Raw genomic sequence first — 25,435 nt, forward strand, 5'->3', positions numbered from 1 at the left:
TATGACTAATCTAGCAGGAAACACGGGCATTAGAAACTGTGACACCCCCATTTTTATGGCCCGAAAAGACCATTTTCTTTATGCTTATTTTAAAACAAAAGAATTCTTTATAAATGCAAAATTTGTCCCATAATAAATATGTGAGATAAAAGCATTTCTCACTACTAGAAAAAAGGCCTTTTACGACGCTCATTGCACGTCGTAAAACGCTCAGACGACGCGCAAATGCGTGTCAAGGAAGGCTCTGTCATAAAGAGAGACGATGCGCTTTTGCGCGTCGTCTATAGACGACGCGCATTTACGACGCGCGGTTACGACACGCAATGCGTATCAAGGAAGGCCCTGTCATAAAGGAAGACGACACGCATTCGCGTGTCGTAACCTTACGACGCGCGTGTTAATGACACGCAATGCGTATCAAGAAAGCCCCTGTCAAGAAAGGTCATGTCATAAATGAAGATGACATACATTTTTGCGTATCGTAAATTTAAATGTTTAAAAAAAAATTTATATATTTATTAATTTTTAAATTAAATTTTCATTTAATTTCTTATAATAGAAATAAAATACCATATACAAAAAATACAATCCATTGCATAATATAAAATAAATTGCACAAACTATAATGTCATACAAAAAATCATTCAAATGTTAAACAAAAATAATACATTGCTAACATGTGTTATACATTCCTATAAAACTAACAAATAATCATACAACTCTGTTTCTTACTGGAAAGGAAAGCCAAACATGATTACAAGTCTCCCTTAATCTTGAACTTCGCCACCACCGACGTAAGAAAAAAACTGCGTATAAATATCAAAAAACAAGATATGAGCCAATCATTCTATGACTCAAGGAAAAATATCATTAGAGAAATGTGAAAAAAATATGAAACAAATGAATGAAAGTGCATTGCTATTTCTTTAATACTTACTGCATAGAGTAAGACTTGGACATCATCTATAGTTTTGAAGGACATTGATGTCTCCCTATGCTGCACATATTAAAAATAAAAAAGAACAAAATTAACATATGGATTCATATATCTATCAATTGTATTGTAAATTGTAAATTAAATAAATAAGCATTAAGCATACATACCACTACAGATGCAATGCCAGGAAAAAGGCCTGAGCATATAATGGCGCTAACCGATGATTGATTATGACTTAATCTGTTGCTAATCCCCGATTTAGTCTCAAGTAATTGAGCATCTTTTAAAATATGGATAAACGATTCCTTAAAGAATGTATAGCTTGAAGTGTTTGAGCATAAAGGAAATTCCTCCAGCAATATTTATAAGCATATCCTTCTCTTTCAGCTTCTTTCCATCCTTCATATTCACACACAAGTGCCATATGATCATTGTAATCCTTTGCAGAAAATATTGATTTTGTTGTACTAGCTTGCTGAAATAGACATACAAAAGATATCAGGAAAAGACCAAAATGCCCTTGTGTGAAAGTAGCTGGATTACTCACGTCTTTGTTCTCTTGAGGCAAAAGAAAATGATCCCTGACACTAAGTCTAGCAACAATTGTAAGAATATGATCAAAGCAACGAAAAAAAAGCACCCATTATTAGCATTTTCCCTAATTTCGGATCCAATGGAAGCATTACCAGATATTTACGTATATTTTGAAAAAATGAGAAAAGATAATCTTAGGAAATAAACTTTTATAAATATATTAATATAAACTAACCAAGATGTGTAAGATTTTCATTTACATCTAATGCTCCAATCATCTTTGAAAAATCCACAACATTTTGGACCTAGAACAAATTAAAGTTCTATCATTTAGCAATTTGAATCATTCACTAAGATTCAAGTCATCAAGAACTGTTAACACTTACAGCTAATGGCTCTGGAGGCAGCAAAGCAGCTGATAAAAACTCTCCAATACTTCCAACAATGAGGGCCCTTAGTCTTCAGGTCAATGAATCTTACAAATCAGTTCATAGCAAAACATATCCACCTGTTACTGTTAGGAATCCTAATGTTATCATTCCTAATGAAACAGTGAGGTTGCTAAGTGGAGCAGGCTTTTTATGAAAATGAAATGGTTTCTGTTGTGAACAGATTGCTATATAACTTATAAACATGTTTTGTTAAAAAGAAATTATGGTGCAAATCAATTTATTAGTTGAAATTGTTGTTTCATGTTAGCCCCATTTGCAAACACCCTACTGCAGCAAGGGAAACCTCTTTACTACCATTTGCAATGATGTTCTTCACAGAACACATCAAAGACTCCCATCCTACATAACAAATATTCAACTTCACCATTGTTCCTTTTTAAAGCACACATGTTTTTGAAGAAATTATAATCTTTTAAATGAAGACATACCTGACCAAAAATTGGTTGAACTTCTTAATAATGGAAAAAAAGTACGCAGGATACGAGCAATTCCACCAAATAAAAGCTCAAGTGTTCCAAAGACGAATATGCCCCTGGATGTTCCAAAGATGTAACTCTTCATTCACGAGACTAACAAGAAGATACTTATTGTCTTTTGATAATGTGAATGAAACTATCATCTGATCCTCCTCAATGCATACTTTGAAACAAGACGAATATGCCCCTGGATTTGATCATCATTTGGGCTCCCTGAAACGCAAGAGATAGATTTTTGGTGACTGAATCTTGATTTTCTGCCCTGAATCCTAAGATTTCCATTACAGCTTTGTGAACCCTGACAACTGCAACCAAAACCAACACGAGTATCAGAAAACCAATGTCGTGGAGTCAATTTTTTTTAAATTTTCACAATCCTGCCAAGTTTCAGTTCACATTATACTCAGAATCCCTTCAAGAATATTCATGTTCTTGAAGAAGATTCCCAGAATGCTTACTGGAATCTGAAAGCTCTGTTTATTTATGAACCAAACCAACTAACTAGGTGTGATGTCACTTTGCAGTACAATAGGGTGGTAAAACGCCCAAGTTGGACCCGTAGGGATTGCAAAGGCTTGCACTTTCTGGTTCTCCATCACCATCATCATCATCCATGCTGTTAATAAACAAGAAAAAGTTCATGTGTTAACAATTATTTTCCTCTATTAACAGTACGCCCTGGTGTATTTGTAACAGTACGCCCTGGTGTATTTGTAAACACAAATGTATCATTCGATCCCTATATAGTATTTACTCATCATAGTGAAAAAGGGTAGAAAAGTCTTTTGTCAACATATAGAGAAACGAACTTAATTAAACAATTATAAAACCTGGTATCTTTTCTTTATTGATGGTTTCAAAGGTGCCTCAACTAAACCACCAAACACTGCACCTTTACGATCTCCAACAACCTGAAAATGTTTAATCAAGTTTCAGTTAAAGGGTAAAGTTGACATTTTGCATAGTTACTGAAGACAAGACATTACCAGTAGACTTAACCCAGGGCAAAGATTGCTTCTTCTATATAAGGTTGAAAGAGATATGCCATGCCTCCATGTACTAACATATAAAAAAGATAATGATATATCAAGATTCAAGAATAATGTGAAACTGAAAATATGATGAAGATGAACTTTTACCTGTATAGTAAGACCCATTTCTTTCCTTGACTGAGAACAGGGAGTGCAACATAAAGATCGGAACGTGTATTTTCTGTCATAAGTTGTGAAGGTTCTGACATTTTTGGAAGTTTATCAGAAGGAAAATCTGAGAACAAGAGCCTCAACAAGTGCTCCAGTTCCACCAACAGGGTATTCTAAACTACAACCTGGTTTATACCATTCTGCAAACATATAAATCTGCAAATATGTGGATATATATATAGGCAAAAGATTAGACATTTAGAGAACTATAAAATATGAAGGAATAGAATGGATTCTGTTTGGTTGGAATGGAATGGATGAGGACATGTGGTAATGGAATAGCCCATTCCATTCCTTCCTCAATTCCATCATACCAAAAAGTAAAACTACCTTAAAAGAAACTTTTTAATGTATGATATGATTATGTACCATTTCTGCTGAAAGAACACCATCGGATTTCACTTCAGCAAGTAAGAAAGACAAAAGATCCACCCAATTTCTAATGAAAGGATCTTTGAGTCCCAATGAATCAACTATTTCTGAAAAAGGGCGTAAAAGCTTTGTGGCACCAAGAACACCTTGAGGTCCCATTTTTGCAAATGATTTTAGGAGTGGATATGCATATCTAACTCCAGCAGTAGAAACAACTCCCAAATCACCTCGAATAGATAAAGGTGGCAAAGCCATGGCAGCTGCAGATAATGGAAGTATTGCATCAACCAAGACTGGAACATCTTCTTCTTGATTACATTGTTGTGTGTTTCTCCTTGGTTCATTACTCACATCGCCCTAACAAAAACGAAGGAATCCCATTACTAAACCCTAATCCTAAAGTGTATTAGTTTGTTCACAGAGATTAGATTTCATGAAGATAAACCCTAAGATTAAAAGGTCAAAGAATTGCACAAAAGGTCATATCAGAAATAGAATTTCAAATCGATGATCAGGAATTGAACTAAACTTGATCGAACTATTTTATTATTGATGGTGGCAGCTTAGGGCTTAGAGAGAGAGAGAGGGAGGGAGAGAGAGAGAGAGTGAGTGAGAGTACAGAGGTAAAGGAAGACAAACCGATTCAAAAGGGTGTGCTGATCCCAATTTCACAAATCGGCGTTCCAAAACCAAAATTCCCGATCCCAATCGCGTTTCTGTGCAATCCAATTTGCCAATTTCACGTTTCAGGTATGCTTACTTTGGCAAATTACAGTCTTTAGGCTGCCACCTCCACTTTTGATATGAAGTCGTCGCTTGCTTTACAGAGAGATATGAAGTCGAGACAAAAAGACGAGATTGACCCATCTGGTAATAAACGGACTCGGGAAGCTGAACAAAATGACCCGAGATTAACCCATCTAGTAACAACGCTATTGATGCCATTCCTTCCATTTTCGACTGTTCATCCTCCACTTCCTCTACTGCTACTTCTTCACCATCTTCTATTTTTTCTGTATTTAGACTTGAGAGTATAATTAGGGCTTTTTCTAACAATTTCAACATCGAGTGGGAGATATGGTGGTTCCAGTAGGTAGAAGTGAGGGAAGAAGCTAAGTAAGCAGCAGTCAATGTCGGGAGGGGGAAGGAAGGAGCGTCCAAGGCAAGAGGGAAAGGAGAAAAAAAAGGAAGGCGGGATTTTTAATTTTTTCAGAATTTCATTTCCCCCTACTGTTAAAGGATGGAACGCGCGTTCCATTAAAAATTATAAAACGACATCCTTAGACGACGCGCATTTTATTATAGGTGCCCTCCGTGTTTTTTTTAGACACTAATTTAAGGGCGCGCAATAATGCGTGTCTTCTATCCTTAAATTTTTTGAAGAGATGACATTTTTCTAATGTCACTCTCCTTTGCGTAACATAGATCAATGAGCGTCGTATTTTGCGCGTCGTAAAAGGCCTTTTTTCTAGTAGTGTCTGAAGAAATGTTTTTCATTGATTATTAAAAAGTTTGGGGTGTCATATATAATACAAGAAACATAATCATAAACATTATCATTATAGACCTTACAATAACTTATTGTACTAATGGCCTAAAATTTTCGAATCTCTCAGCAGATTAGTATCCCTATACCTACATACCACTACCTATGGTACAAAGAAACTTAGTGGGTTAGGCTTGGAAGCCTAATGAGCACATAGGGTTTTCAACCATGGTTGTCAAAATCGCGATCCTGATCGTAGGATCGTACGATCCTACGATCCTAGGTATGAAAAACGATCCGGATCGTATTTCAGGTAGGATTGCATGTAGGATCGTAAGATCGCAGGTAGGATCGTAGGATCGAGATCCGATCCTACCTTCCTTTGATTTTATTTTTTATTTTTTATTTTTTATTTTTTTTTTGCAAATGAATTTTTTTACCACTTTATGTCTTTACCCTTTACCAATTTACCATTTATCATTTTGTATTGTAGCTTATGACTAATATTTTGAAGTTTTTATATCTTTTGAACAAAAAGTTGAATGTTTGAAATATTTTTCATGATTAAAAATTATAAATTAAAATTATATTTTATTTTGTGGGATCTTAGGATCCCGATCCCGATCTTACGATCCCGATATTGCAAACCCTAAAACGATCCTAGGTAGGATCCCGATCTTGACAACCTTGTTTTCAACCCACAATAAATAATTAAATCTCGTATATATATATATATATATATATATATATATATATATATGTGTGTGTGTGTGTGTGTGTGTGTGTGTTAGACCAAACAAATAGCCTGATTACCCATTCTCGTCACTCTCACTCTTTAATCCTAAATTAATGATCTCAACGAGATCTATCCTAAAGGATTGCTGGAAGCAACGAGGTGACAATATCACTTCGGGGATTTCATAGCAACATATGTCAATAAGGCAACCATGAGGGGGACAGAGTACCTGAATGAACACACAATCCATACTCCCGGATAATATGATTCATTAACACCTACAGATTGCGAGTCTTCTTGTGCTCCACTAGATTGTCTAGAAGATTCTATGGTTGTCATCAATACTTTGCTAGATGATTGCTCTCGGTAGTACAATGTTGGGCATGGTCTCTCACCATTCTTTTATCTCTGGCATGATCTCTCACCATTATATTATATTTGGCATGGTCTCTCACAATTATATTATCTATGACATAGTTACTCTCTATTATATTATCTTTGACATGGTGTCTCATCATTATATTATCTCTGGCATGGTCTCTCACCATTATAGTATCTCCTTCTCAACCATTTTCTACCCAATATTTTTAAAAATACGGTAAAATACATATATGATTTAATTTAAGTAAAACTCATATTATATCATCTCATTCAACATAGATTTCAGGAACATAGATAGTAAGCATATAGGGCTTATAAGCAAATTAAATACTTGATATCTATTTGTAAGCTGGAAGTAACTATGCACTCACTTGACTTAGGTGGATGACTGGTGATTTGGGCAGTGCTTCGCCTACCAGTTTTGTAACATCCGGATTCCCAGGTATATTATTTTATTCATTTATTTTGGAGTTTGCGGAGGAACTCGGCGAGTTGGTGCTTAGACTCGCCGAGTAGGGTCGCGGATTCTTATCCGGGTTTATGACTGGACTCGACGAGTTCACACTGTTTAATGAAACCCTAATTTCCCAGGTTTGGGACCTATTTAAAGGCCCTTAGGGCCGTCATTGCGGCTACCAAACCCCAAAGAGAAACCCTAAAAGAGCTAGAGAGTTTGTGAGAGGAAAGGAGCCATTTCTTGATCTTTGTGGTTGATTCTTGCAAGAAGGAGGTGATTCCAGCTTAGAGGAGACCAAGGAAGTTGGGCATCTGTGGATTTCGAACAAAAGACTTCACCTTTGAGGTATTATATCGCCCTTTATTTTGTTTTGTTGGAGGGATCCATAGATGTAGAGTTTTTATGTCCTTTATTGGAATGAAGTGTGGGAATATGGCCCCTATTCATATTGAGACTTCAGATCTGGACCCATAGTTGTTTAAAGAGCTTATTCCAGCTTGCTTTATGTTGAGCTATGGAGGTTTTGAGCTTAGGATGTTATTTTTGGGGCTAAATCACCAAGTGAGACCTCCTAAGTGTCCCATGAGTGTCAAGATTCTAGCTTTACGTGATTATCAGGCTTGGGGAGGTCAGATCTATGGATCAAAGGAATATATTTGACCTCAGGAGGTCAATTGAGTTTGTGCATGTCATGAACTCGCCGAGTCCAAGAGCAGACTCGGCGAGTAGGGTTAGGGTTTTCCCCAGAGTCCACCCAGTGGGTACTTGCCGAGTTGGGGAATGACTCAGTGAGTTAGAGGGATTTAGAAGACTGGAGTTCAAGGCGGAACTCGCCGAGTTCATAATGGGACTCGGCGAGTTGAGTCGGGATGGCCCCGCGATTCATGTCAGGTGTAACCCGTCGAGCAGGGGGTAAGACTCGACGTGTCATGCGGGACTAAAGGAATATTGGACACACGTAGACTCGCCAAGTCACCTAAGTGTACTCGGCGAGTCGGGTCAAAGTTTGACAGTTGACTTGATGACTTCGAGGGTTGGTCAACAATGGAGTCTTTGTGTCAAGAGAGGGTTGAGTCTAGCCTCGAGAGTTATATTTATGAGAGTATTTTACTTTATGTGATTAGGCAAAGGCTAGACCATATTTCCACCGAGTCGGAGATTTACCGAGACATCTGAGGTGAGTCTTCTCACTATACCTTACCTAGAGTGGTAACAGAGTTATGTGTTAGTGTACTGTTGAGTTATGTGCCAGTGCATCTGTATGCTATTTATGTGTGTTATTGTGATATGTGATTTGCATGATTCAGAGTTTCCAGAGATAGGACCAGTGGGTCCATAGAGTTAGGGCTAGAGAGCCCACAGAGAGTTGGGACTGGAGGGTCCCACTGAGACACACTGACCAGAGGGTCAGCAGAGCTATAGCCTTGAGTGGCTAATATATGTGTTAGAGTGGTATTTTGGGGAACTCACTAAGCTTTATGCTTACAGTGTTATGTGTTATGTGTTTCAGGTACCAGTGATGATCGCGGGAAGGCGTCGGCATGATCTGTACACACACCCCACGGAGTTTATTATGATTTGATCTTGGGATTTGTAATGAGATAATGTTGATACGTTGTTTTCTTGAAAGTGATTATGAATGAATTTAAATGGTTTTAAAAAGCGTGTTGTGTACCCTGTCTGCACGCACGGAAGCTTTTTTTTCTTTCATAAATTCATATCTTTGTCATACGAGTGTCATTTTTGACGTTCTTTATATCCACGCATAGTTATCGACGAGTACTACAACTTTCATTTATACTCTGTCGGCTAATTCTCATTTTATTTTTAAGTTATATTTTTAACAGACTTAGATTGTTAAACACTGTCTTTATATCGACGGATTCATACTCACGAGATCTTTGATTCTCGTTTAGATTGTTTTGCATAACAATCGACCGATTTTAATTTCGGTTTCTGTGTCGCACACTGCTACGCTGAAACTTCAAAATATCATAACTTCCTCATACGAAGTCAGATTTAGGCGTTCTTTATATGCACGTTCTCACTATTTTGATAGCTATGATTTTTGTTTAGATTACTTAGGATAATAAGTAACCTAACTCCAATTCACTTTTCATGACGTGCATAGATGTGTCATTTTGATGGGGAAACTTCGAAGATGCATAACTTCTTCATATAAAGCCGGATTTAAGTGCTCCTTATATTCACAAGATAGTCATTACGACTACTACATCTTTATCTAAGATTATCTATTTTATCTTAAATTTTTAGCTCGAATTTGTGGGTGTTATAGATAGTTTGGTTTTGCTCTATGAATTTGTTATTACATATTTCTGTTTATATCTGCAATATGGCTATGACTAGGCAGAGATGGAGTGGTTCAAGCACTAATTTTGTTTCTGGTTCAGGCGTGAGTGACCAAGGAAGATTGGGTCCGACTGATACAGACATGTGTAATATAGTGATTGATGGGGGTTTTGAGAGTAGTTATCGACTTTACCCTCGAGATGTTAGGCAGGATCAAGACTAAGTTGATAACCATGTTCGATAAGCGATACACCATTGATGTTGGTGTTGGTCAGTCGAGGCCAGGACCGTGACATAACGAGACTTTACAACTACCCAACCTCCCATGTTTGAGGGAGGAAAGGATATGATTACCACTATGCATTGGATTGCTGAGGTAGAGAGTGCCTTTAATACTTGTTTCTTTCTGGAGGAGGCGAAGGTCAGGTTCGCGGTGAACCTTATGCACTATATAGCGAAGGACTGGTGAGGTTTGGTTACGCAACCCCTATCTATGGTTGAGTGTGGGGCTATAACTTAGGAGCAGTTCAGTGTTATCTTCAGGGAAGAGTATGTTCCTTTGGTGGATATAGAGTGTCTGACTTAGGAGTATTCGACCCTCACATAGATGACTGAGAGTCTTAGACGACGACAAAGATCACCAACAAGTTCACGAAGAAGGCATTGTTTTACCCCAAGTATGTAGCTACTAAGAAGATAAAGATGTCTCGGTACTTAGGCATGTTGAGCATTGATATCAGAGAGTTCGAGGTAGTAACTAAGTGCTAGATGCTAATGGAGATGGTGGCTGGGGCCAGAGCGATAGAGCTGGAGCTTGAGACCCACCATAGACAAAAGAAATAGGTTCTAGGCGCTTACTAGATTCTTTTTTTATTACTTTTCTTTCCTATGAGTAAAATTGAATCACATTAAATTAAAAGTTTATAGCTCATTAATTTCTTTTCTTTAAAAACCATATTTGCTTTTTTTTTTTTTCTAAATATTTTTAATTCATAATTCTCTATTTTTTTTATAATCATCTATTTTTTTTTTCTAAAATCCACATTGTCATTGGTATTGTTACTTGTGAATTCAATATTTTGATTTAGTTAATTATGATAGAATTAATGAATTTTGGTCATAAGTAAAAAAAAATATATTTAGGGCCCATTTTGTAGTCTTTGTACAGAACCCCTAAAATCCACGGACCCATCAATGATCATACTATTCATTGGATTGACATGCAAATGATCTTGCTGGTGCTACGTAGATTAATATAATATCATACAGATGGTCCAAGTTGCTATAGCATCTAATGAGTTGATCTCTTTTTATCTCATGGTCATAATTTTCGTTGCATTTGGTTGGAGTTTAGAGACTTTGCTTAGATTAAATGATCTTGGTGATGTTTATTCTATTAGGTGGATGGCTTTGGTAGTCTTCTTTGAGTTTGTTCCTTTTACTTCGTTTTAAATATGTTTGTTGAGATTTTTTTTATTTCTATTCTGTTCTCTAGATCTTTGTAATTGGTCCAACACTCCAACTCCTCCACGACTATTTTTTTTTTGATATATTATTGTCATTCTTAAAAAAAACATAATCATTTTTTTAAAAAAGTTGATTTTTCACAAATTTACAAACCTATTTGTGACATAACTCGAATACTTCACATCCTAAATGATAAGTGTTGAAATAGTTTGGGGACATTTCATAATTCATTTTAGTTTGGTGTCTAAATTCATAATTTCAAAATTTCAACTTCCTAAATAAAGTCAAAGCGAAAGATTACAGTCAAACTTTGAGTCACTCGATATTGATCCCCTAAACATAAACAAACTCCACATTCCAGAAAGACTGAAATTTTATGCTACTGATGCACACCCTTCCGAGACTGAGATGCCTTTCTCTATTACAGAACTACAAATCATCATTTTCCACAAACCATATCATACAAATTCACTCTCAAATCATCTCCAATGGCCTAACTCAATCACCCTCCATTGTTGCCCAACTTGTCGAACGTTACTGTGCATCATCATTGTCATCATCATCATCAGCTCCACATGCCAACAATTACGCTCGTCTCATTGTTTCCCAATTTTACAGTCACGATCATAAATCCAATCCATATCTCTTAAATGTTTTGATTCGATGCGCTCCTCCAACCGACTCCATTCTTCTTTTTGCCAATTGGGTATCTAAAGCGACGCTAAATTTCGACGATTTCACTTACATTTTTGTTCTCGGAGCTTGCGCTCGACGTGTTAAAGCACTATGGGAAGGGCTCCAGATACACTGCCGAGTAATCAAACATGGGGTTCTCTCAAACGTCAAGTTGCAAACTACTTTGATTCATTTTTACGTGAACCACAACGCATTTGCGTTTGCAGAGAAGGTGTTCGACGAAATGCGTGTGAGAACTTCCGCTACATGGAATTCACTAATAGCAGGTTATTGTTCTCAGATACAACACGCCCGAGACGGATTGCTGTTGTTTATCAACATGTTAAGAGGTGATTATGGAGTAAAACCTAACGACACCACCATGGTTTGTGTTCTTTCAGCTGTTTCACGTCTAGGTTCTTTAGAAACAGGCGTTTCCATCCATGGATACATCATAAAAACAACACCCAACATTGAAAACGATGTTTACATAGGAACATCTCTTGTTGACATGTACGCTAAGTGTGGGTGTTTGGATACAGCTTTAACCTTATTCCACAAAATGTCTTATAAGAATGTTCTCACGTATACAGCCATGGTTTCTGGATTAGCTATTCATGGGAAAGGAAAACAAGCATTGAAGCTTTTCACTAACATGACAGAATCGGGTATTTTACCTAATTCAGTCACCTTCACAAGCTTATTATTTGCTTGTGCACAATCAGGGCTTTTGAATGAAGGTCTTTCTTTATTTCAAATTATGAAAGAAAAGTTTCATATTTTGCCTCTTCCACATCATTATGGTTGTATAGTTGATCTTCTTGGGAGAATTGGGCATTTAGGTGAAGCATATGAGTTTATTATGAGTGAAAAGGTTGAAGATGATGTGGTTTTGTGGAGGAGTTTGATGCATTCTTGTAGAGTACATAATGATATTGTGATGGGTGAGAAAGTGGCTAAGACTGTTATGAATCTTGAAAATTATGAAAAAAGTGAAGATTTTGTTGCTTTGTCGAATATTTGTGCTTCTGTGGGAAGGTGGGAAGATGTGGAAGTCGTGAGAGAGATGATGAATGAAAAAGGGATAGAGACTAATCCTGCTATTAGTACTATTTTTGCTTAGAAACCCAATAAAGTCGTGCAAGAATCACTTTTATACTGTTTTTTGCATGCATTAAACTGAAACAGATATAAATTCAACAAAATTTGCAAAGAAAATTCTCAACCAGAACGTCGAATTATATAAAAACCATTGTAGTTTGTTGATTTTTCGGTTTAATTAGCAAAGAATATTTATTTTCATTTAGACTTTCAATTTTAAAAAAATAACTATATAAAACGTAAATTCTATAATAAAGACATTATAGTTTGGAATTTGTTTTCTTTAAAGAAACAATTTTGACCAAAAAATATCATTCCCATGATGTGATTACCTTCTTCTTTCATCTGTGCAAACGATATGAATACCCTCTTCATCCTCGTCACTGAAAAAGACCCATTATGGATTATTACCTTTTTGCCCTTGGTTAGATGCAAGGTTTAATTTAGCGCAACAAACAAGTAGGGAAGCCAAAGAAGAAAATGAGGATCAAAGATAAACAAGGAGATGAAGGGAACAACAAAGCACAACATGTAGATGTTAATCAATCTTGAATAGAATTCAAATTTTCCCATCAATTTAAATAACAAACTCTCAAAACAACTATACAAATAGTCTTAAACATTAAAAAAATCAATCTACAAATATAAATCAAGATCTATAAAGCACGAAAACTATCAGCTTTATCAAGTCTTGCAGTCCCTGAGCTCGATGTTTCCCCCATTGCATCCGAAGAGGCAACGGCTACTTGGGATGTATCCCTCTTAAGGGATGTCGGCATCCCCGATATCTCCTAAACAATATTTCATTCATCAACATCTACAGATACTGATAATACTGATACTGATACTGATAGACAAGGTTTCTAGGGAGTATTTTAGTTTTTCTTACCTTCATTAAATGCAATCTCATGTCACAAGGTCGGGCTTGAAACCCAATACATGCCATTACAAAATTTGAGTATTGAAACGTGACATCAGCAGCACTTTGCTTCTTCTGCTCAATCTGCAGTCAATATTCATGTTTACAACCACAAGGAAGAGAAACATAACAATTTATATTGTGTTTGAAATGCATTAGGCGGAGACTCGGGACTGGAACTGATGTCAATGAGACAAAATTTGCAAATTTTTTGTCCCATTCAGAAAGGTAGAACACTTTTGTTTGTGAAAAAGACATAAATACCCCTCTTTATCAACATTATCGAAAATAACCCTAGAAATATTACCATTACTTATTACCAAGCTTTTTACATATATGGTTATTGATCTTTTTAGTTTTAGAACAAGAAATTTGGAGTTTGCATGATTGCATCATATTCATGTTTATACAAATATTCTGTTGAATGATCAAAATCGGATATCTCTTCTTTGGAAGATAATAACTCATCAAGTTATAGGCATACCTATTGTTGAAAAAACTGATACAAAACACTAATGCAAAATCATTTACGCCCTCATCTTGATTCATCGAACCATGATTTTGATTTGATATTCATCGACTAAGCTGAGATTATGAGGATTAAGTTACACGATTATTAGTGAGAAAGATTAAACATTCGTTACGGATTACGGTTGTTCTTTATTATTCAATTGAAAACCAGCAATAATCACCCTTGAAGTGACTCATGTAAGAAGAACCCTAACGAACCATGAATAAGTGCGAAACAGAACGGCTAAATGATTTGGAAATATGAATGTAATGGATACATACAGACCAACAAGATAGAGTAAAATGGAAATCTAGGGTTTTACAGATAAGAGGGAAAGCAGAAAACCTTTTACTGATGAATTATGGAGAAGGTGCAAAATCTAGGGTTTTTTCGTACCTCATAATCGTCATTCATCGTGAAAAAGAGAAAGCTTCGTAAATCTCCGCCTTATCAAATCGATCAATTTTTGCTGTTTCTAATCTATCAAATTCTCTGAAATTCACTTCTAAAGATCGTCGGGGTCCTTCGATACAACAGCTATACCGAAAACATGAATAACAATAGATCATGACCCAAAAGGGTTATGACGGTGGCAAGAAAAAAAAAAAATCTTTTAAATTAGTTTTTATATTTTTAAAGGTATATATCATTATTATATATTTCCCCGTCCCAAAATTATAGTCCATCTTCCTTTTTGGTTTGTCCCAAAATAATAACTTCGTAAATCTCCACATTTCGGGTCATAGGTGGTCCATTAATAGTTTTCCGGATTAAAAAGGATCCACTTGACTACGATACACCGTCCAAAGATTGGAATTGGATCATCACACCCGTTGGGAGGCGTTGGTTCCAAAACAGCCCTAAAATCGTTTTTTCATCCGTCAATTGTACATTGGATTTTCTTCCTCCTGTTCATCTTCTTCGTCTATCGTAAGAAAACGTTTACCAACATCACCATAAAAAATCTAGAATGCCTGAAATCTTGTCGACATATATTTCCAGCCATTGAATTGATTTTCCTTCATCTCTCCCTTGGTTCATTGCTAATCCTCTCTGTCATTTTCCTTGGATGCACCGCAACACCGTTCCTTATTGTCGATTTTTTTTTTTTGTTTTTTTGTTTTTTTTTGTTTTTGTAGTTAGGGTTTTTGATTGGAAATCCCATCATCATCATCATCATCCAGGTTTGTTCTTTGGACGACTTTATTTTTTGTATCTATCAATTAAATTCTATCATTGGAATTTGAAATAAGATCTGATTAAAATTTGTCTTTCAGATATGTTATCGATCACTCTCATGTCGACTTACGGTTTCAATGTTTAGGAATTCATCTGCTATCTTTGACTTTTTGCTTCTTAGGTATGGAAATCGACCACCTACTCAGCCCTACCGATTTGTTCAAATCATCTACTTTCTTTATGCATATGTATTGCTCTTAATACCCTGTTATCCCTTTTTCATGCACTCCCTCTTGATTTTTTATATTAACTCCTCATTCGAACTACGAGAAGATTGTTGAGTATCTCTTTGACTTTGTTTTTGTATTTTGTGTTTATGATTTCATAAATATCTGTATATTTCTAGAATAATTAAAATTTCTAATTTTTTTCCAACAGTTTTTTTTTTCACGTTTAATTCTTGCTTATATAGAATGATGGGTGTTTTCTGTAGAGACATAGGTGAAGAAACTATAGGCACGACTAGGAATTTTGTATTTTCTATGCTCAAATCCCAGGTAATACTCAAGCCATTTGAGTCAGGAACCGAAGTGGAGTAGTAATCTAATCAAGGTATATCATGTAAGTATAAATTTATTTATGATGTGATTTGCTATGATTTTGTGAAGCCTGATCAAAATATTTTTCTTTTATTGTTATTAACACCGTCATCCACAACTATGCCAACAGGTACAAGTCGCAGTGAACCGATTTGTTGGGTAAGGCGATGGAAGATCAAGACGACAAGCAAGAAGTAAGATAATTTATCTCTATTTCTTTCACATGCTTGTAATATTTGATCGGTTGCATACACTAATGTGGCAATATATCAGTCATTTTTGTAGATTATTTATGTGGGGTTTTCTTGGTAGATTATTTATATACTTTTTCAAGTTACTAAATGTTAGGGTTGAAATCACCGGTTCAAGGGAAATAACTAATTTTCAAGTTTTAAAATTTCAAGATCTTCATGTGAACCCAGGTGTTCAATAAAATTACCAATACTTATGTTCAATTGATTACAGCAAGGTTATATTTTTTTTTTCATATTTGATTGCACGTGGCCGATATTATAGGTGTTAACTATAAGTTAAATCAGAGTTTCATGTCTATTGATTTCCTCAATCTACTTCCAATGCCACACATAACTCACTTAACAAGGTGATTTTTTCTCTTTCATCATCGAATATACATGTTAAACCCCATCCAAGAATCCAATTTAATGGTTAAATCATTCAACGTAATATTTTTTAGAATTAAATTTGAATTTAGGTGGAAACCAACAAATGAATTAGAAAAATAAGTGTGAATTGTGTTAATTGTTTGCAAATTCTATTCAAGACATCATTTCAGTGTTAATCTTTAGGGGGTGTTTGGGAGTGTTTTTTAAGATGACATATTAACTTATTGGTTTTTTATAAAGTCAATAAGTTAAAAAAATGTTTGGTATAAATATTTAATGTGGTGTTATTATTTTTATCAGTGGTTTATGTCAATAAATGCCAGAATAGCATTTAGAAGTGGAGTGATATCAAGTTTGAGCCCAACTGATTGATAGCAGTAAAACTAATCAAACCAAACCAAACCAACCATTGGAAGGCTTCATCATAGCTATGTGTTCAACAGGTAAAATTTGGGAATTATTCATATTCACCATTAAACGTTTTTTTTATTATAATTGTGGATGACTGTATGACTCCCATGTTTGGAGAGAACAATGCTAATATTATGATTCGATGTTTTTCCCAGGTTTTCTCATGGTGTGAATCGTCTTCCTACTGTTTTGTGGTTAATAAAATGAAAGTAAACTGCCCTTTCCTACTACCAGATGACAAAAAATAAAAAATAAAAGTATGTTGCCTTTTCATGCACACCAAAAAATACAAAGTGCTATTTTTTAACATTCCCGATTTATAAATTCATTGAATTGGCCAATCATCAAGTTTTTTGGATAGACTGTTGGTGGTTGCTTTTGTATATGAGATAGATACATTGACTTCAATTTTTGGTGATTTAAATGCACCAAAAATTTCATTTATTTGTATATACATGTGAAGCATCTTATTGTTGGTGATTATTTGTGTATATGGATTGATTTTTAAAATCCTTATAATTTAAATGCGTCAAAACACAATGACCAAATGTAGGGTAATGTACTTTCATCTACTTGCTGATCATAACAATATATATATATATATATATATTTTTTTTTGGAAGAGGCAAAGCTCAACAAACTTTATTAAAAAAAGAATAAAAGAATACAACCCAGCCAAATCAAAACACATAACCAATAGTTCTCCAACCTATCCATAACCAACTACCTAACCATTTTTTAACCAAAAAATAATCCCCAATGCTACCCTACTATTTTCATTTTTTTTTCTTATTCATGAATTGTACATTAAAATACACCAATTTTATAGCATTGTACTTTCAATTCTTTGGATATTATCGCAATATACTTCAAATAACTATAAAAGATATACTCAATGTGAGACGGTCTAATTTTGTGAGACCGTGAGACACAATCCTAGCCACTCATTTAGTAGATAAAACAAAAACATTTCTAAAATGCAAAATAATTGAAAATTTTCAAATTTTTTTCCAATATTATTTTCAAAATATATATTTTCCAAAAAAAATAAAAAAAAATACCAAAAAATTAAAAAAAATACATTTTTTTTACATATTCTAGTAATATTCTATTAGAATATTTCACGTATTTTCAAAAAAAAATGAGATTTTTTTTAGTTAATTCAAGTGCCGAAAATAATATTTAAAAAAAGAATTTTTGGATTTTTCCATTTTATTTGCATTTTAAAATCATTTTTTAGAATATGTATAATGTAATATTCTATTAGAATATTTCATGTATTTAAAAAAAACGAGATTTTTTTTATTTGTTTTTATTTTTTATAGTTAATTCAAGTTCCGAAAATAATATTTAAAAAAAGAATTTTTGGATTTTTCCATTTATTTTGCATTTTAAAATTATTTTTTAGAATATGTATAGTGTAATATTCTATTAGAATATTTCACGTATTTTTCAAAAAAAAAAACGTGATTTTTTTTATTTTTTTAGTTAATTCACGTTCCGAAAATAATATTTAAAAAAGAATTTTTGGATTTTTCCATTTTTTTGCATTTTAAAATTATTTTTAGATTTGGTCTCACGGTCTCACAAAATTAGAATGATCTCAAATGAACCTGAACATATATATATATATATATATATATATATATATATATATATATATATATATATATATATATATATATATATATATATATATATATAGCAACTATTGTGTGCATGTATGCACCAATGAGAATTAAGGAAATAATAAATCATTTAAGGGTATTATAATACTCTTTGCATTTTTAATTATGGTAAATAATTAATATCTTTAATATCCCTTTAAATATTAGATGTCAAAGTCAAAACCTGTAGAAAAAACCCTACAGTTGTCGTCTTCAATTTTGTTCCTCCATATCTCTGTTGTCTCCCTCACTAATTCCCTGCGGTTCTTTTTCTTACTCCACCACAATGAAGTACAGGTTCCTTTCAATTCATTATCTGCGTCCCATTACTATTTGGATTTGGCTCGATGATCGGTTCATGGATCTTGTATAAGCTATTATGTAAAGAGGTTAGCAATATTTTATTACATTTAGATGTTTTCAAGGCTTGGTCGTTCAATTGCCGGCATCATCCATAATTTAATATCCCTTTATTATGTACGGCTTGGTGGGTTAAGATTAGAGTTTTGTAACAAAATCATAAATCGTGGTTATTTTTTTATTGGATAAATGGGTATACCATTAACGTTTTTCTTTTCTACTTATCCTTGCATTAAAATTATTATAATAATTATTAATTATTTTATTTTGATTTCTAAATGGTTTGTAGTTAATCACCAGATCATATTAATTCAAGGAATTTGCATTTGATAATTAAAGAAGTTGTTCAAGGTATGATATTAGGAATACTATCAGGAGGCAAAGATTTTTTTTGGTGGATTTCATAAATGTGTTTTTGTATAAAAGAGTCAAGTTTGATATGTTGGACTTAGTTGGAAGATTCTGTCAGAATATGTAATAACTAGTAAGACATGTTATTAGAATAAATTACAATTGTTTAATGTCTACTACATTCTATCAGAATTTATAACTTTTATTCTTTTAGAATGCTCTGAGTTTTTTAATATTTGAAAGTTGATTATGTGTTTTTTTTTTTTTTTTTTTTTTTTTTTTTTTTTTGTGGATTTAGGTTTTGAAGAGATTGCTATTGATATAGAAAAGTAGAAAAAATTGCAAAATGTATTATGCTAGAATGTATAAATTGTTTCTTAACACTAATATTCTTTCGGAATGGATTAGTGTTTTTGTTAGATTTTGTTTTTTTTTCTTCTTTTTTTAACTATTTTTAGTTTTAATCTTTAAGAATAAATGTAATCTTTAAACCATTATTAGACATAATTTTTTTAAAATGAATGTAATAATTGTTTATAGTCTTATTTATACGGACAAATCTAAATAGTGATTCATAATGAATAAAATCCGTATTTTTCTAGAATGTTATTCTTGATAATATGTTGTATAATTCTTTAAACATGTTTAATATAAAAAATATCTTGAATGAAACCATATTCTGCAAGAATAAAACCATAAATATATTACTAGTTTATTGTTGATTTTTTGTCATTCTAACAGAATAAAATTGGTTATTATTAAAAATAATATTAAAATTTAATTATAATTAATTTAAAAAATCAGGTTTTTTAAAAATAATGGAGTTAATGATCTCTTAAAATCCGAAAATTTCCTTTTTTAAAATAGGTTAATTGACAAAAATACCCTTTTGTTGAAATTTGTGTGATTATATGATACATGATACTCTATTGTAATATCATAGACCCTCAGATTATGACTGGTGATTTTATTCATCCGGTGGTCCAGATCTGTGCATTCTGGCACACAATAGTTAGTAAAAACAAAATAATCTAAGCCTATATATATATATATATATATATATATATATATATATATATATATATATATATATATATATATATATATATATATATATATGGGAAAAGTGAATATACCCTTCAGGGTATATAAGCTTAGATACCCAAACCCACCATACTACGTCGTTTTATATCATATATACATTGTAATTGTCGAATATTCTTATAATTTAACTTCTAGCTTGATTTATTTCTAAGATTTTTATAAATTTCACATTTATCTTTCTCTTACATAATTTTCATTTTCAACTATTAGGGAGGAGGGAGTCATTCCCTCCCAACCCACTGAACCCACTGCCACATTACTTTTCTCTTTTATTTTTCTTCATCTTTCCAAACCCACAACACAAGGAACCCTATCTTTTTGAACCCATTCAACCCACTCAATTAAAAGAAAATACAAAACAATCAAATGTAATATCTTAATTAGCAATAGAGTTATCGACGGTACCATTCTCGCTTCAACGAGTGGGTTGATTGGTTTCACTAACTAACTTCATCATCTCTCTTTACTTTCTCTTTCTTATTTTCTCTTGTACCATGTGTTTTAAAACTTGTACCTTAGTTGTTTTGTATTTTTTTTTAATTGAGTGGGTTGAGTGGGTTCAAAAAGATAGGATTTCCGTGTGTTGTGAGTTGGGAAAGATGAAGAAAAAAAAGAGACAAAAATTGATGTGAAAGTGGGTTCGGTGGGTTGGGAGGGAACGACTCCTTCCTCCCTTATATATATATAAACTAGTAGATGTTCGGCACAAATATGTGATGTAAGAGGATGATAATTATGAAATTTCGAAAATATTGAAAGTAAATCAAGTTAGTGACTGAATTTTAAGAACATTATAATGAATATATCAAACAAAATGATGTATTATGGTGGGTTTGGGTACCTAAGCTTATATATATATATATATATATATATATATATATATATATATATATATATATATATATATATATATATATATATATAAGAGAACCTTAAATTCTAAAATGAAGAAATAAAGACCCTTGATTACATTTCACTCCTTTAGTCTGATCATTTTGTTGACATCATCCTACCCCAAAATATACATGCGCCTCGGAAAATAACTTCCTTCTTACAATTCATTCCTTATTTTATTCTTAGGTTTTTCCTCTCCACACATATAGCCGAGAGCTATCGACATCCCCATGAGACTCAATAGATATGATCCCTAACCCCTCCCTTCAATCGATACGCGTAACCCCATCGATTTCATATATATATACTAGAAAAGTTTGAGGCCCGTGCTAAGCACGACCCTTGAATATTGTTTTGGAATATCGTTGAAAAACTACCGTGCTTAACACTGCCCATGGAGGTTTGTTTAATTTTTTTTTTACAAATCTTATATGACGGACGCTATTGGTGTTGGGCTTTCAAGTATAAAACACAAGCATAATACAACAACTTACTTTACTTTACAATGATTTTACATAAATATGTTCCAAAGAATTCAAAATTAATTGCACCTAAAAAGCTGACCAGCAGCATCTTCTATCTTGTTGGCCTGCATGGAAAACAATCATTCAACAATTGAAAATAAATTAGGAATGCAGTTTTATTAAGTAACACTGCATGCATCAAGAAGTTCACAAAATTAAAATATAATTATAAATACGGATGCAATTAACACCGGCCTTAGGGTAGGCTTGAGACGAATTAATATAAATATGAGCTATTTAAAATTATCATGTGGTAATCCCAATTCTATTGTATATTATATTTAATTATAGTTATGAACTTCTTATTCACAAAACGAAAACAATTAAACATACAATGAGATTTATAGTAAAAACATTCGGTTATTTTTACCAAATTGTCTACAGGAACTCATTTGCTGAATACAAATACCAATTACTGAATTCAAAAAGCTACAAGAGAGTATTACCCATATTTAATATTTTCAAATAAACATAATTTATACTCTAAATCTTCCAATTCATATCATCACACACACAAAACTATATAGCCAATAATGACTTCCAAAATCTTGAAAAAAACAGTCAACAGTCATCTTCCAGCTAGCCTCCTGCTTCTTCTCAATCCTTTTGATGGTGTTTGGTTAATAAATCTTTCAAGGCTCTAAATATGATGGTGTTCTTCTTCATAATCACTTGCATCATCTGACCTCCATCGAGGTCTACCATTCGAAGGATACACAGGACCACCCCCCCTTTCCCTCTCCTCTTTGTTATCGAACATCATACACAAATATTAAAAAATATATTTTCCTTCTCTTTTTTCTTATTATAATTTATAAACCAACCATTGTAATAAAGAAAAATATTTTTAATATTTATTACCTCCATGACATGTCCATAAGATCACTAGAACCTACCACAACATATCTTCTACCAATCTACTCCATCTTGCAGAATTTGTAAGGTCATTTCGATCATTTTGAAGAAGATGATGCTTGTTCTTCCGAATTCTTGAAGAGCCTTTGTTAAACTCTTTTAATGGTGTTGTAGTAGTAGTGTTTATATCATCAAATTTGAAGCTTTTACTGATGGATTTAAGCATGCTCATTCCTCCTTCTCTTTCTCTTTCATAATCACTATTCCCTTTAGGGCAGTGGTGGACCCTCTTAGGGGTCAGGGGAGGCCATGGCCCCCCTGCTTTTGAAGCTCATATTACCTGATTATATATAACCAAGTTACAAAATATTTACTAGAATGAACAATTAGCCACCCCGATTTCCAGATTTTTAATTATAACCAATACATTTAATTTCTACAACTTAGTTTTTAACTAAAACAATAAATACCCAATGATAAACTTTCAGAAAATCACTAAACAAAATCATATATCAAAACTAATTCACCTTTTTTTAGGAATCTGTTGTAAATAGGAAGCTATATATCTATTAAATCTATAAAATAAATCAAATCCAAAGATACAATCAAATTTACTACCATTTAACTTTGAGTTTAAGAAAACTGTAAACCTAAAATTATATTTTTGCCGCCGTGAAAGACCTCTCAAAACTCACCGGAAGAACAATGGCGTCCGCTTAGATCGCTGCTACATTTGTACGCCCTTCCGGTGTTCGTCGCATGTGTTTAAGGTATGCTTTCTATCTCTCTCACCGTCTTTGTCTGATGTCGGAGCCTGATCGGTTTTCCCCAAGTCCCACTGCATTGTAGGTAGCCTCTTTTTGCCTCTTCTCTATTTTTCTCTCGCTTATTTAACACATAAAGAAGAGCATAAAATTGTAATTAAACCTAGTCCCTATAACTAGTCCCTATAGTTTGCAATGTGACTACTCCCTGTAAAGCTGTAAAGTTGTCAAGCTAACAAGCTGACATTGCTATTTTATTGGATTAAACTATTTATTTTTATATGTAAGTTTATTGTTTATTAGTATGTATAAATCAATTCTGGCATTTGAAATATTTAGATGCTTGTTACTTATTTGTTGATTTATTTGTAAGGTGCCCCAAATGGAAGTAATTTAGTATTACTAAAAATTCATTGTAATAACTGCATACACATTAAAATAATCCTTAAGATTTATATATATGTCTCTTATTCGTACGTACCAAATGGAAGTAATTTAGTATGACTAAAAATTTACTTATAAATAATCTATTTCAGCAACGAGTCTTGTTTAGACTTTGATATGTCATAATTTTGAACCACTTAAATTTTTTTTATTTTGAAGATTTGAGTTCGGCCCCTCTAGTTCTAATGCTCGTGTTACGCCCCTGCTTTAGGGGTACCATAATTTGTACTTATTATTGCCATTGGGTTTTCATCACTCATTTGGAAAGAAGAGATGAAGGAAGACTAGGATTTTGTTTTGGGAGATAATTCGCTTGTCTTGGAATATCATCCAAGAGGGTTAATTCGGTCATTTCACCATTTTTCACCTTTTCTTGTTCAACTTCTGGAAGTAGTTGTATACTTTTATATACTTTTATCCTATAGAAACACATATCACATAATTACATAACACAATCAATTCAAGTATTTTATTCCAAAAAAAAAAAAAAGAATAACTTACAACTAATCCTTGGAAATGAATTCATGTTCTTGGAAATGAATTCGACTCTTCTAAGCCTGCTCATGGTTTTGGCTTTTTTTTTGTAATTTATTTTTTAATCATGATAGTATGTTACTTATATTATTTACCTATAATGGAACTTACTTATACTTTGATACAAATAATGGGAAATATGTTCTTGGTTATATACATCTAAATATTGGTTTTAATTCAAAGTATAATGCTATTTGTTGCTATTTTTCTCTTCTGCACATAATAAGTTTATCTTGAATCTTGTTGGGTTTATCATCACAAACTATGAGATTCCTGATAAATTGTAATATTATGTTCACCATCTAAGAGGAGAGATAGTTGGTGTCTAAAAAACTCCATTTATAACCATATTGATGGTTCAAGATCTCTACAAAATTAGCAAAGTATGTATTACAACTAGGGGTGAGCATAAGCGGGTACCCAGCTAAATTTGTCGGAACCGAAACCGATACCAACGGTTCCTAGATTATTGGAACCGGAACCGAACCGGTTACACCGATTCCTAAGATTTGGAACCACTCCCAGAACTGCCGAAACCGGTTCTGGTTCCGGGTACCCGGTTTTCAAAAAAAAATTGAAAAATAATAAATTGAAAGTAGCTATGTCATCTCATCTTAATGTTGATTATACGTAATTAAGTATGACTTTTTATCTAGTGGGATATAAAATGCTAATTTGCTTAACAAAATGAGGATATATTTTAACATTATTGGGGTTAACAGATTCTTTAATTAGAAGACATTATCATGTCTCGTGAATCATTGTGTCTAATACCAAAACCAACATTTAATGCTCCAAATGATAATAACCAAACCAAAATCGAGAACACCAATCACTCACTCTCTCTCTCTCTCTCTCACACACACATATATATATATATATATATATATATATATATATATATATATATATATATATATATATATATATATATATATATATATATATATATATATATATATATATATAACCGGTTTCGCGGTTACCCGGCGGGTAGCGGTTCCGAAAAAATAAAAACCAAAATCGAAACCACTTAAGGCGGTTCCAAAACTTTAGGAACCGGAACCGGAACCGCCAAAGGCGATTCCGGTTTTGGAACCACCGGTTCCA

The 25,435-nt window shown here is 33.3% G+C and overlaps 3 protein-coding genes and 3 long non-coding RNA genes across 6 annotated transcripts; 1 reads left to right on the forward strand and 5 right to left on the reverse strand.

Moving 5' to 3' along the window:
- Positions 1–1,110: 1,110 nt before the first annotated feature.
- On the reverse strand, positions 1,111–2,698 carry LOC111881350 (uncharacterized). Its single transcript, XR_006191473.2, has 4 exons — positions 1,858–2,698; positions 1,707–1,776; positions 1,485–1,524; positions 1,111–1,412 (listed from the first exon to the last, which is right to left on the reverse strand). It is a non-coding gene; the product is annotated as an uncharacterized LOC111881350 (long non-coding RNA).
- A 530-nt stretch (positions 2,699–3,228) lies between these two features.
- Positions 3,229–3,613, reverse strand: LOC128133926 (uncharacterized). The gene is made up of 3 exons (XR_008232246.1): positions 3,539–3,613; positions 3,386–3,458; positions 3,229–3,310 (listed from the first exon to the last, which is right to left on the reverse strand). It is a non-coding gene; the product is annotated as an uncharacterized LOC128133926 (long non-coding RNA).
- On the reverse strand, positions 3,611–4,379 carry LOC128133925 (uncharacterized). The gene is made up of 2 exons (XM_052771435.1): positions 3,971–4,379; positions 3,611–3,757 (listed from the first exon to the last, which is right to left on the reverse strand). The coding sequence occupies exons 1-2, from the start codon at positions 4,226–4,228 to the stop codon at positions 3,653–3,655; spliced, it is 363 nt and encodes a 120-aa protein (XP_052627395.1). The 5' UTR covers positions 4,229–4,379; the 3' UTR covers positions 3,611–3,652.
- Positions 4,380–10,972: 6,593 nt separating this feature from the next.
- LOC111881256 (pentatricopeptide repeat-containing protein At3g18970) lies at positions 10,973–12,729 on the forward strand. Its single transcript, XM_023877674.3, has one exon. The coding sequence runs from the start codon at positions 11,187–11,189 to the stop codon at positions 12,606–12,608; it is 1,422 nt and encodes a 473-aa protein (XP_023733442.1). The 5' UTR covers positions 10,973–11,186; the 3' UTR covers positions 12,609–12,729.
- A 389-nt stretch (positions 12,730–13,118) lies between these two features.
- LOC111881245 (uncharacterized) lies at positions 13,119–14,589 on the reverse strand. Its single transcript, XM_023877666.3, has 3 exons — positions 14,413–14,589; positions 13,476–13,589; positions 13,119–13,377 (listed from the first exon to the last, which is right to left on the reverse strand). The coding sequence occupies exons 1-3, from the start codon at positions 14,428–14,430 to the stop codon at positions 13,243–13,245; spliced, it is 267 nt and encodes an 88-aa protein (XP_023733434.1). The 5' UTR covers positions 14,431–14,589; the 3' UTR covers positions 13,119–13,242.
- Positions 14,590–22,177: 7,588 nt separating this feature from the next.
- Positions 22,178–23,472, reverse strand: LOC122197792 (uncharacterized). The gene is made up of 2 exons (XR_006191474.2): positions 23,279–23,472; positions 22,178–22,923 (listed from the first exon to the last, which is right to left on the reverse strand). It is a non-coding gene; the product is annotated as an uncharacterized LOC122197792 (long non-coding RNA).
- Positions 23,473–25,435: the final 1,963 nt, after the last annotated feature.

This window comes from Lactuca sativa, chromosome 4 (assembly GCF_002870075.4).
Source record: "Lactuca sativa cultivar Salinas chromosome 4, Lsat_Salinas_v11, whole genome shotgun sequence".
In the NCBI taxonomy this organism is placed as follows: Eukaryota; Viridiplantae; Streptophyta; class Magnoliopsida; order Asterales; family Asteraceae; genus Lactuca; species Lactuca sativa.